The sequence below is a fragment of the Oncorhynchus mykiss genome, chromosome 21, assembly GCF_013265735.2.
Source record: "Oncorhynchus mykiss isolate Arlee chromosome 21, USDA_OmykA_1.1, whole genome shotgun sequence".
Classification (NCBI taxonomy): domain Eukaryota; kingdom Metazoa; phylum Chordata; class Actinopteri; order Salmoniformes; family Salmonidae; genus Oncorhynchus; species Oncorhynchus mykiss.
Window position 1 is genome coordinate 17,385,323 of NC_048585.1, and position 12,074 is coordinate 17,397,396.

At 44.6% G+C, this 12,074-nt stretch overlaps 1 protein-coding gene across 1 annotated transcript in view; it reads left to right on the forward strand.

Moving 5' to 3' along the window:
* Positions 1-12,074, forward strand: part of LOC110499879 (staphylococcal nuclease domain-containing protein 1) — a 311,077-nt gene that overhangs the window by 40,892 nt on the left and 258,111 nt on the right. The window contains exon 11 of the mRNA XM_036957135.1: positions 5,155-5,256. Coding sequence (XP_036813030.1) covers positions 5,155-5,256 — 102 coding nt within the window. The remainder of the gene's footprint in view (positions 1-5,154; positions 5,257-12,074) is intronic.

Here is a 12,074-nt window from a genome sequence, read left to right on the forward strand (position 1 = left end):
ATTAATATTCAGCCCCTTTGTTTTAGGCAACGCTAAATAGGAGTACGATGTGGCTTTCCATTGAACCTTTTATTAAACCTAAGCAAGTCGGTTCAGAACAAATTCTTATTTACAATGATGGCCTAGGAACAGTGTGTTAACTGCCTTGTTCAGGGGCAGAAAGACCGATTTTTACCTTGTTTGCTCGGGGATTCGATCCAGCAACTTTTCGGTTACAACGCTCTAACCACTAGGCTACCTGCCACCCCAAAATCGAGACTGTGAAATAACGGGTTGATTTTTGAATGACTAACCCTTCTTCTGCTCCCCCCATCCCCACCCCCACACTACCCCTCAAAAATGTTTAGAACACCTACTCATTTAAGGGTTTTTCTTTATTTTAATTGTAGAATAATAGTGAAGACATCAAAACTATGAAATAACACATGGAATCATGTAGTAACTGAAAAAGTGTTAAACAAATTGAAATATATTTGAAAATCTTTAAATAGCCACCCGTTCGTTGCCTTGATGACAGCTTTGTACACTCTTGGCATTCTCTCAAACAGCTTCACCTGGAATGCTTTTCCAACAGTCTTGAAGGAGTTCCCACATATGCTGAGCACTTGTTGGGTGCTTTTCTGTCACTCTGCTGTCCGACTCATCCCAAACAATCTCAATTTGGTTGAGGTTGGAGGATTTTGGAGGCCAGGTCATCTGATGCAGCACTCCATCACTCTCCTTGGTCAAATAGCCCTTACACAGCCTGGAGGTGTGTTGGGTCATTGTCCCACTAAGCCCAAACCAGATGATGGGATGGCGTATCGGTGCAGAATGCTGTGGTAGCCATGCTGGTTAAGTGTGCCTTGAATTTTAAATAAATCAGTCACACCATAACACCACCTCCTGCATGCTTTACGGTGGGAAATACACATGCGTAGATCATTTGTTCACCCACACAGCGTCTCACAAAGACATGGCGGTTGGAACCAAAAATCTCAAATTTGGACTCTGCTCGTGTTTCTTGGCCCAAGCAAGTCTCTTCTTCTTCTTGGTGTCCTTTTTAGTCGTCGTTTCTTTGCAGCAATTCAACCATGAAAGCCTGATTCACACAGTCTCCTCTGAACAGTTGATGTATCTGTCAATTGAACTCTGTGAAGCATTTATTTGAGCTGCAATTTCTGAGGCTGGTAACTCTAATGAACGTTTCTTCTGCTGCAGAGGTAACTCTTGGTCTTTCATTCCTGTGGTGGTCCTCATGAGAGCCAGTTTCATCATAGTGCTTGATGGTTTTTGACCATGTCTTAAAGTAATGATGGACTGTCGTTTCTCTTTGCTTATTTTAGCTGTTCTTGCCATAATATGGACTTGGTCTTTTACCAAATAGGACTTATGTATAACCCCCCCCCACCCTGTCACAACACAACTGATTTGCTCAAATGCATTAAGGGAAAAAAAATCCACAAATTAACTTTTTAAGGTACACTTGTTAATTGAAATGCATTCTAGGTGACTACCTCATGAAGCTGGTTGAGAGAATGCCAAGAGTATGCAAAGCTGTCATCAAGGCAAAGGGTGGGTACTTGGAAGAATCTAAAATATAACACTTTTTTGGTTCCTGCATGAATCGATTTGTGTTATTTCATAGTTTTGATGTCTTCACTATTATTCTACAATGTAGAAAACAGTACAAATAAAGTGAAACCCTTGAGTGAGTAGGTGTTCTAAATCTTTTGACCGGTAGTGTACATACATCCATTTGTAAGGTCCCTCAGTCAAGTATTGAATTTCAAGCACAGGTTCAACTACAAAGATCAAGGAAGCTTTTTGAAAGCCTCATAAAGAAGGGCAGTGATTGGAAGATGAGTAACAAATCAGACACGGAATATATCTCTAAGCACGGTCAAGTTTATAATTATGCTGTGGATGATGTATCAAACCACTCAGGCACCTGAACTGAGGTGCAGGTGGGGATGGAAACTTCTCAGGGATGTTACCATGAAGCCATTGTTGATTTTGAAATGAACAAAGTTCAGTGTCTGTGATGGGAGAAAGCTGAGGATGGATCGATATTGTAATGACGCCACAATGATGAACTACATGACAGAGTGAATAGAAGAATACAGAACAGTCAGAAACATGCTCCTTGTTTACAAAAAGTCACGGAAGTAATACTGCAAATATACACAGCAAAGGAATATCCTTTTTGGTTCTAAATGCAAAGCCTTCTGTTTGGGGCAAATCCAACATGTCACAGAGGAACTGCCTCCTTATTTTCCAGCATGGTGGTGGCTGCATCATGGTATGGGTATGCTTGACATTGCCAAGGATAAAAAGAAACTGAATGGAGTTAAGCAAAGGCAACATCCCTGCTTCAGTCTGCTTTACACCAGAGACTGGGAGAGGAATTCCCTGTTCAGCAGGACAATAACCCAAAACACAAGGCCAAATCTACACGAGTTGCTTACCAAGAAAGACAGTGAATGTTCCTGGGTGGCCAAGTTACAGTTTGGACCTAAATCTGCTTGAAAATCTATGAGAGGACTTGAAAATGGCTGCACGCCCAATTTTTCAGTTTTTGATTTGTTAAAAAAGTTTGAAATATCCAATAAATGTCGTTCCACTTCATGATTGTGTCCCACTTGTTGTTGATTCTTCACAAAAAAATAAAGTTTTATATCTTTGTGTGAAGCCTGAAATGTGGCAAAAGGTCCGAAGTTCAAGGGGGCCGAATACTTTCGCAAGGCACTGTATATATCCAACTGTCTCAATCCTCTGAAATGCCTTCCTGTCTGTGTCGTCTTTCAATATTGTCACTGTTAATGCAGGGAATAATGGCTTAAATGGGAATTGGAACACGTCCCCTGTTTCTCTCTGCCCTGCGTCATTTATCACAGATCGATGCCATCCTTTGAGGCCTTAAAAGTTCGCTTGAGTGTGTATTGTACAGACACGCTACCTACCATGAACATCAATAGGCCTACAGGACTGTGAAATGGGCAGAGCAATGTTTTTGAGCATTTTCTATCATGCGCTGTAAAAGGTGGAAGCAGGATGAGTCTGACGGTAGACATCGCCAATTGTTGACAGTAGAACAGTATATTAGTTTATATGGACAGTTTATGTGGAGGCTCAGTAGCTGGAGTCATACAAAATGCATTAGACCCATCGCATGGCAAAATATTGTGTGGTTCCTGCGGATCAATGCCGCCTATCGATTCCCGGGCCTTGTGGAATCGTTTTATGGCCCCCTTAAAAAAAAATAAAAAAAAGTGATTTGGGGCCTTTTTTTTTGGGGATCTCTCCATCTCTCGCTCCCAGACTCTTTTTTTGTGTGTTCCATTGCCATGGTTACTGGGACGCTGTGTCCTCACACAAGGTGACATTAGATGCGTCCTTGGGTCACATGGGCTCGACGTGTCCGCTCTAGGGGATAGAATCTCTACACAGATATTTATAGTTTGAGATTTAGATGGATAGAGGCTGTCCTCTCTTCCCCTCTCTTTTCCTCATCTTCCTCCTCAAATCTGTCTGCCTCGCTATCTGTCAGTCTTCTTTCTCTCCTTCCTCCTGAGGGGTTTCACACTCCTGTAGAACAGGGGAGACGATAGGTCTGTGTCCTCTCTCTCTCTCTGTGTGTGTGTGTGTGTGTGTGTTTCTCTCTCTCTCTAATTGGCACAGTACAGTACAGCTGACATTTAGGTTTTTTCCCCTCCTGACTTGGATCCTTTCTTGAGCGAAACACCTCATTAACAAATGTTTGAGTGTCTTTCTGCGAGGTGAAGTAGTCTTGACCCAAGTGTAGTTGTATCTGGGCATCAGCTGATAATGGGCCTTGGCAGGCACAAAATGGAGGAGTTTCAGAGAGTCCGCTCAGTGAAAGCCTATTAACACCCATGTAACCTCCTTAGACACATCATGGTGGATTCAGTCCCTAGGCAGTATACCAAAGACCCCCTCATCCCAAGGTAACTGAGCTTCAATGAAAGGCCTTTGTGATAAGCCCATGCGGAAAACAAAATGGAGGCTCTGGGAATCAGCAGGAGGGGAGTTCCATTGGCCAGGTGTGAGATTAACTGCGCTTCACTGAGCTGGAGAGAAGGGTGGTGGAGGGGAGAGTGAGGGGCTAATCAACCCAAACATCATTACACTTTGGCCAAGGTTAACGGAAACCACATTAGGCGGTTAAGATTGTGATTTCTTTCATGGCTGGAGTCCCTCCTGTGTAGTCAGGTGCCTGGCTCACACGGTCAGGTCAACTCTTTTGAACAATGTTCTCTAATTGCTAAGGGCGCTAGGCTAGTGTAAGTAGGCACATTCAGAGGGAATCTATTCCAATGGAAATGGAGCGTGGGTGTGGGCACAGTTTTGTAACGATGGTTTCTCTTTCTATAAAGTGAGGGGTGGGCTACTCCACCCAAAGCCCATGCTCCTGTGAGACACACTGCCCCCTGTGTCCTCTTCTCTAGAACTTTCCATATGCTCAGCTGCAGAGCACACGTGTCAGCACCAACACAAGGAGAACGACTAGAACATCCCAAAGGAGGAGAGGAAAGGGCGAGCGCCGTGTGAGTGTGTGTGTGGTGGAGAGATAATAATGGTCTTTATAGAATGGGCGGCAAACACAGAGCTATTGTAATCCATAGCCTTATTTCTTTTTGCATTTGTGCGTGTCATTTCTTTGTGTGGGTGTGTTTGTCATTCACTGTAATTGTTGTTGTGTTCCTGTTTCTGTGTGTCTGTTCCTGATACTGAAGGAGGACAAAACAATAATGACGCTTTTGAAAATGCAAATGGGTTCTATTTATGTTCTGTTCCTGCCTTGTGTGTATTTGCACGTGTTTGTGTGTGTGTGTGATGCTGTCATTCATGCCGGGTTATTTATGATCGAGATGGAACAATGGCACCAGTCCTCATCCCATCTCCCCAGTGACAGGACTCCTGAGTGGGAACGGTAAACAACAGTGCAGTGGGGATTCAGACTGGTGGGGAAGAAAGAAGGAAAGGGAGCCGGGGCCACGGCAGAGAAACAAGAAGGATGAGAGGGATGGCTGGAAGTCAGTGTTTGAATACGTTTTAATAACTATCTCTTTCTGTCCCCCTCTGCTTTCCCCTTCTCTCGTTCTCATCCTGTATCTCGCTGTCTCTCTCTCTCTTTCTCCTTTCTCTCTGCAGGAGAAGAACAAGGACAAAGACAAGCGTTTCCGTCCCATCTACGACATCCCCTACATGTTCGAGGCCCGCGAGTTCATGAGGAAGAAGATCATTGGCAAGAAGGTAAGAGAACCACGCCCACAAGTCCCACTCACGTAGAGCTGTAGTTGACTAGATCTGCTCCAGAGGCTCTCCCTAAAGATCTAGTGTAGTCTAGATCAGTGCTTCCCATCCTTTTTCCGTTACTGTACCACCACCTGAATTTCTCTCTGCCCGGAGTACCCCTGAAGTACCCCGTCATGTGTGTTTTAGTCTTCTCATGAGTCTTCTCTAGTACCCCTGTGGATAGGCCAAGTACCCCCAGCGGGAACCACTGGTCTAGATCATCAGTTTTCTTTCTTGCACTGTTGTCTTGAAAAACACACACACTCCTGTAATAACTCACCTGCTATTTTAACTTATTTGATTCATGTCAAGTGACATGGGAGTTGTCCCTCCACTCCTACCTCATACACTGACTGACCATTTGATTTGAATCAGGAGATTCAATCTAGTCGCTCCCGATCTGGGCCTGACATCTCACTCCCTCTCTGGGCGGAAATCATGTGTTTCTCCAGCCCTGTGGCTCTGCAGATTTAAGCGGGTATTTTTGTGTGTTTGTGTCAGTAGTGATTTGTTGGGCCCAAACATGCTGGTAGTTTACATGGTCTTCACAGCAGGGACCGAAGTACTACACTTAAGAGTGACTGCAGAACACGCAGGCACACACAATCCTCTGGGCTTTTCACAACACCGAGCAAGGGGCCATGAGAGTTCAGTATTCAATTAGAGTTTGGAAACTCGCCACGCCCCTTATATTCATCTGAATCATCAACGTTAATGATTTTTTAATGAGGAGATATTCTATATTCTCCCTCGAAGCTAGTGTAGAGTGAAGCGACAGCAATGATTGCGGCGTGATTTGCGGAGACTGAATCAAGTCAGAAGTTCTTAGTCTGTCAACGTGCAAAAACACAGTTAAATAACCCCTCACCCCCCCCCAACATGGCTTAACTGAGTGAGAGGAGATCATTCTTGCTGTATGATTTAGTTCTATGTGTGGTATGGGTGTAACGGTACATGTGTTCGTACCAAGCCGTTCGGTACGGTATGTTTTTTTAACACTGTGCTTATTGGCTGTGCCTACACTACGTTGTATGCCTCGAGTAAATTTGAGCACAATTTTGTTTTCAGGCTATTCCGTCAGACAACTAGAGCCTATGCACACATTGTAGTCAAAATTAGAATCCTAATTGGCGCATTTCAAGCTGTCCTTTTGTGAGGCGCAGCCGGGAACTAGTTCTGTACGATGGCGAGGGGTGGGGTCGAAAAACCAGGAGTATTCTCCATTGGTTAATCTCCAGTTTGGGAACATTTTTGGCTTCCCACAAGAGTACAACGGCGATGGACAGAGATTGTCTCCACTGCTCAACGAGAATAGCATATGCAGCTGCCAACACCTCAAACATGAAACACGTTGACACATTTACGCCGACATCACCTCCAGTATTCCTACCACTGGAGACAATCTCCCCTCTGAATTGAAGCAGCCCCTCACAGCAGATTCTGACCAGGCAAAATAAATGACAAGAACGATAGGTCAAATCAAATAGCATTGTATTTGTCACATGCCCCGAATACAACAGGTGTGGTAGACCTTACAGTGAAACTCTTACTTACGAGGCTTTAACCAACGATGCAGTTGAATAAATATAGTTAATAAACTAAAGTGAAAATAAAATAAAAATAATAATCTAAAAGTAACACAAGAAAATGACATAACAATAACGAGACTATATACAGGGGGAACCGGTATCGAGTCAATATGCAGGGGTACAGGTTAGTCAAGGTCATTTGTAAAGTGACTATGCATAGATAATTAACAACCAGTAGCAGCAGTGTAAAAACAAACGGGGGGGGGTTGTGTGTGGCAGTCAATGTAAATAGTCAGGGTGGCCATTTTGATTAGCAGTCTTATGGCTTGGGGGTAGAATCTGTTAAGGAGCCTTTTTGCCATAGACTTGGCACTCTGGTACCTCTTGCCGTGTGGTAGCAGAGAGAACTTGGGTGACCGGAGGCTTTGACAATTTTTTGGGCCTTCCTCTGACACTGTCTAGTAGATAGGTCCTGGATGGTAGGAAGCTTTTCCCAGTAATGTACTGAGCCGTACACATGACACCCTCTGTAGCGCCTTTACGGTCAGATGCGGAGCAGTTGCCATACCAGGCGGTGTTGCAACTGGTCAGGATGCCCTCTGGTGCAGCTGTATAACTTTTTAAGGATCTGGGGACCCATGCCAAATCTTTTCAGTCTCCTGTGGGGAAAAAGGTGTTGTCGTGCCCTCTTCACAACTGTCTTGGTGTCTTTGGACCATGATAGTTAATGTTCGGCCCTCCTTTTCCTATAGTCCACCATCAGCTCCTTTGTCTTGCTCACATTGAGGGAGAGGTTGTTGTCCTGGCACCAGACTGCCAGGTCTCTGACCTCCCCCCGTTAGGCTGTCTCATTGTTGTCGGTGATCATGCCTACCATTGTTGTGTCGTCAGCAAACTTAATGATGGTGTTGGAGTCGTGCTTGGCCACACAGTCGTGGGTGAATAGAGAGTACAGGAGGCGACTAAGCACGCAGCCCTGAGGGGCCCCAGTGTTGAGGGTCAGTGTGTTGTTGCCTACCCTTATCACCTGGGGGCTGACCGCCAGGAAGTCCAGGATCCAGTTGCAGAGGGAGGTGTTTAGTCCCAGGGTCCTTACCTTAGTGATGAGCTTTGTGGGCACTATGGTGTTGAACGCTGAGCTGTAGTCAATGAACAGCATTCTGAAGTATGTTTATAGCCGTGGATATGCGTCCATTCTCGGTGGTTGAGAATAATTTGGGGTTTCAGCACCTCCTGAAAGTGCTCTCGAAGCTTTGCGAACTTCGTGTTCTCGCAACCATTTCAGCAAACGGGTAGTACCTGCTCTATATAAGCAAGCTGAACCTGACGTTTGTCAGTGAATTGGCCAGTGGACCCTGTGTTGCTCTTACTACAGATGGATGTACCTCCATGGCTACAGAGAGCTACTTAACAGTGACATCACATTAACACCGGAGTGGGAAATGAGAAGTACCTTTTTTACGTACTCCAGTGCTTCTGCTGGCATCCACTATAAACATCCAGCACATTGACAGTCCAGGAGAAGCACTCTAGTGCTGCCGTGGTTTACGGAGAGAAGTTGTACTCCTGGGTCTGTTAGAAAACAACTCAAACATTCCTGTGCCTGGAGTGAGAGCTTGGTAGACGTATCTACGTATCTACAGTTACGAATGCATCTGACTCTAAAATCATCGCACGTTGACTAGGTCTATATCTCAAATGGATTATATCATCTGGGAAGGTGCATGAGACTCCAACCAGACCTGGATTGAAACACTATTTTGAAAGCTTTCAAATACTTTCAGCGATTGCTTTAGCCTTGCGTGGAGTGCCAGTTTGGCGGGGGGTTGGAACTTTTGTGACTATTCAGTTGCTTCCATTGCAACAGGCATGCTCAATCAAGCCCAGCTAATGTATGTCAAATGATTTTCAAATGGTATTTCAATCCAGCATCGTCTTATTTATCTTCTCATTCTTCTTTGCCCCTCATCCTTGATTCGATTCCTCCACCTCTTCCATTCAGTCATTATAAAAGCTGAGAGTACGGCACTGTGTTCATCCATTGCAGTATATTCCTTTAGAAGGCTAGGCCCTCCCCTGTTTGTTCCGATTCCTTTGAAGTGATGACGGTTTAGGTGTAGAGCTTCTGTTCGCTGTAGCCCAATCCATCCAGCATGAGACTAAAACATTCCCCCGTTCTTTTGATTTGATTTGTATTCACAATTTAAAGTTACAAATGGAAAACGGTACAATATCAAGTCCAAACTAAAATATTTTGCAACAGAGCGTTTTCTATTAGTATATTGAGGCTCCCCAGCTCAAACGGGCAACAATGAAGTATTTTTTTTAACCTTTATTTGAAACCCTGGCTTATCATTAGTTTCCTCCCGTTCTTTAATAACCTGTGTTTTTGCTAAGACACGGCTCAGCTGAGAATAGATAAATGTTGATACCCAAACTATTTTTACCTTGAGGGTAGGTTCACTGCCCTTGGCCGCCATGGCAACCAGAGTTAGAAAGCACGACAAGGAAGAATCTGAGATGATTAGCCGCATCAAGTGTTGTATTGATGTAAGGGTACAGTGGTGTGAGACGAGGGTGAATGTACCAATACGTACATGGAAGGAAAAGGGCTGTAATGCTGATCTTTGACTGCATATAGGCCTAATGTGCTTCTATTTTGATCCCATTTTGACTGCAGAAAAGGGAAATGTCAGGAACCCAGTTCACTAAGTAAGTGTGGAAGCTAAACCATCCAACGAGCAGATTTGACAGTCCTACCAATGCTTTTGTCCTGCTATGCAGAAGGACTAGTGTTTTGATTACAGCATCAATTAGAGAGGGAGTTCTCTGATCGTGTCCAGTGGCTGTTTTTATCTCTCCTGCTTCGTTGGCCACCACAGACACCATCATTTTACCTCAGCAAACACAAAGGAGGACAGAAGAGATTTGACAGTACTGTAGGTGGCAGGTAGCCTAGCGGTTAAGAGCGTTAGGGCCAATAACCCAAAGATTGCTGGTTCGAATCCCAGAGCCGACTACGTGCCCTTGTGCAAGGCACTTAACCCCAATTGCTCCTGTAGGTGGCTCTGGATAAGATGGTCTTCTAAATGACTAATGTTTAAATGTAGTACTAAAGCCTTTGAGCCTGGTTTAATTTGAGAACCTGCACTGGGTTCTTTTAGCGCTCTTAGCTCTGCTCGGCACGACCGGCACCATCACTTTACTTCATCAGCGGGGTAATTGGGACTTGACACGGTGGTACTCTGCGGTATTTTCAGACACGTCTGGTGCTCGGGGGGGCACGGTACGCCGAAAGCCCCAGCTCGGAGCCGCCCGCGCTCTGCCCTCGCCTCACACACCACGGCAGACTACATTAGTTTAACAAGTTATTTTCGCTCCCTCGAAATCCGGTGGGACGGCATGCAAGGAGTGCTGCCATCCCCAAATTGGGTTCACCTGCTGGGCATCCCTCATCAGAATGTGCCCCTCTTCAGTCCCGAGTGGTCCGAAAGAGGGTTTTACATGACAGGTCAAAGGTTGAATCATACAGTCCAACAATGGTGGTTGTTGGGAATTGAACCAACTTTTCCCCACAGAACACTATTGTCATCGACTTAAGCATAAAAGGCGTACAACACTGAAATACAATAAGCTCAATCAAGCAATCATTCAAAGTGTCTGTTTAGTAAGTTGGCAGACAGCCAGAGGAAGCCTCAAAGTGCTCCACTTTAAGAGATGTATAAAATAATAATGTCCCATTGTCTCCATCTCTATCAAGATGTCTGAGATACTTTTCATCTGTTATGAAGCGTGTCCAATATTCAAAGGGTTTCTGTTATCAGAAGCTGGGTCCGTATCAAATGGATGTCAGAGCATCAGTTAAGAGCTGTTAATGTGTGACTGAGGTAGTTGGTTATTTTTTTGACTTGCACAAGTGGAGGAGGAAAATACCAAACTACCCTCTTAATGATTCTGTGCTACAATAAAACCTCTTTCAATACATTTTAATAACCAAGTTTCAGGGATTAGTCATATAAACAACAGTTTATGACTAACAAGTTCAACAGAGAATTTAACCAGACTGCATCTCAATTCTAACGTTCTCTTGATGTGTGAGGAGAACATTTTGTTTTGAATCCCAGTTAGCGTTTTTTTGATTCAAATGTGTCCAAGTTTTATTGGACCTCTTAACACCCACACACACGGCTCTGAAAGGAAATCAAGAGAGTGGATGGATACAGTCAGTCAGTGTACAATCTCAGGCCATAGACTTCAGGTTGCTAATCACAAGATTAGTGCTGATATAGGATCAGCTCCATATCATATATATATATATATCTATCTCTCTATCCGTATCATTTGATTGGTTCTGAATTTTAAAAGACTTATCCTCTATCAGCGCCTCTACTATCAGCCGCTGTGAATATGGGCCCTGAAGTGCTGTACACAAGCCTCAGATGGTTAGACTGGACTGGAGTCCATGTCAGGTCGCTTCTCTTCCTTCTATCCCTCAACACACTGACAGAGACGCCAGAAAGCCTGAGAAGTTTATTCGTGTCGGGTAATGAAGGTAAATCTGCAGAGAAGTGCTTTCTGCTCTCTCTATTTCCGTCTCTCTCTCTCTCTCTCGACTCTCACCGTGTTGAAATAGCTGTTTCGCTCGGTGACATAATCCAAAGCTAGATTTGGTTAACTTCATAAGTAGTGCTGTTCCTCTTTTCTATGCGCCGGGTCTCAGCCTCAGCAGAAAAAGTCCAATGGAAACGTTGCATTAATCCACTTATCAGGGGAGAGCACATTCGGATAATCCTGGCCTGCTCAAAGTGGCTCCTGTTCTGCTGCGTGAGTGTAGTACAGTGAATGGCACTTTTTACAATATTTTTTAATAACGTGTGTGGGAATGTAAAGTGAGTCACCGTGGCGTTTGTGTTGCCAGTTTGACTATAGTGGGAGCAGTCGGTGTGTATAGCGGTATGCACACGTGTTTGTGTTTCTCTTTATACAGTGGGGCAAAAAAGTACTTAGTCAGACGGGCCTGGACATGTACTGGCTTAAGCAAGGGGACACGTCTGGCACTGCAGGATTTGAGTCCCTGGTGGTGTAGTGTGTTACTGATGGTAGGCTTTGTTACTTTGGTCCCAGCTCTCTGCAGGTCATTCACTAGGCCCCCCGTGTGGTTCTGGGATTTTTGCTCACCGTTCTTGTGATCATTTTGACCCCACAAGGTGAGATCTTGCGTGGAGCCCCAGATCGAGGAAGATTATC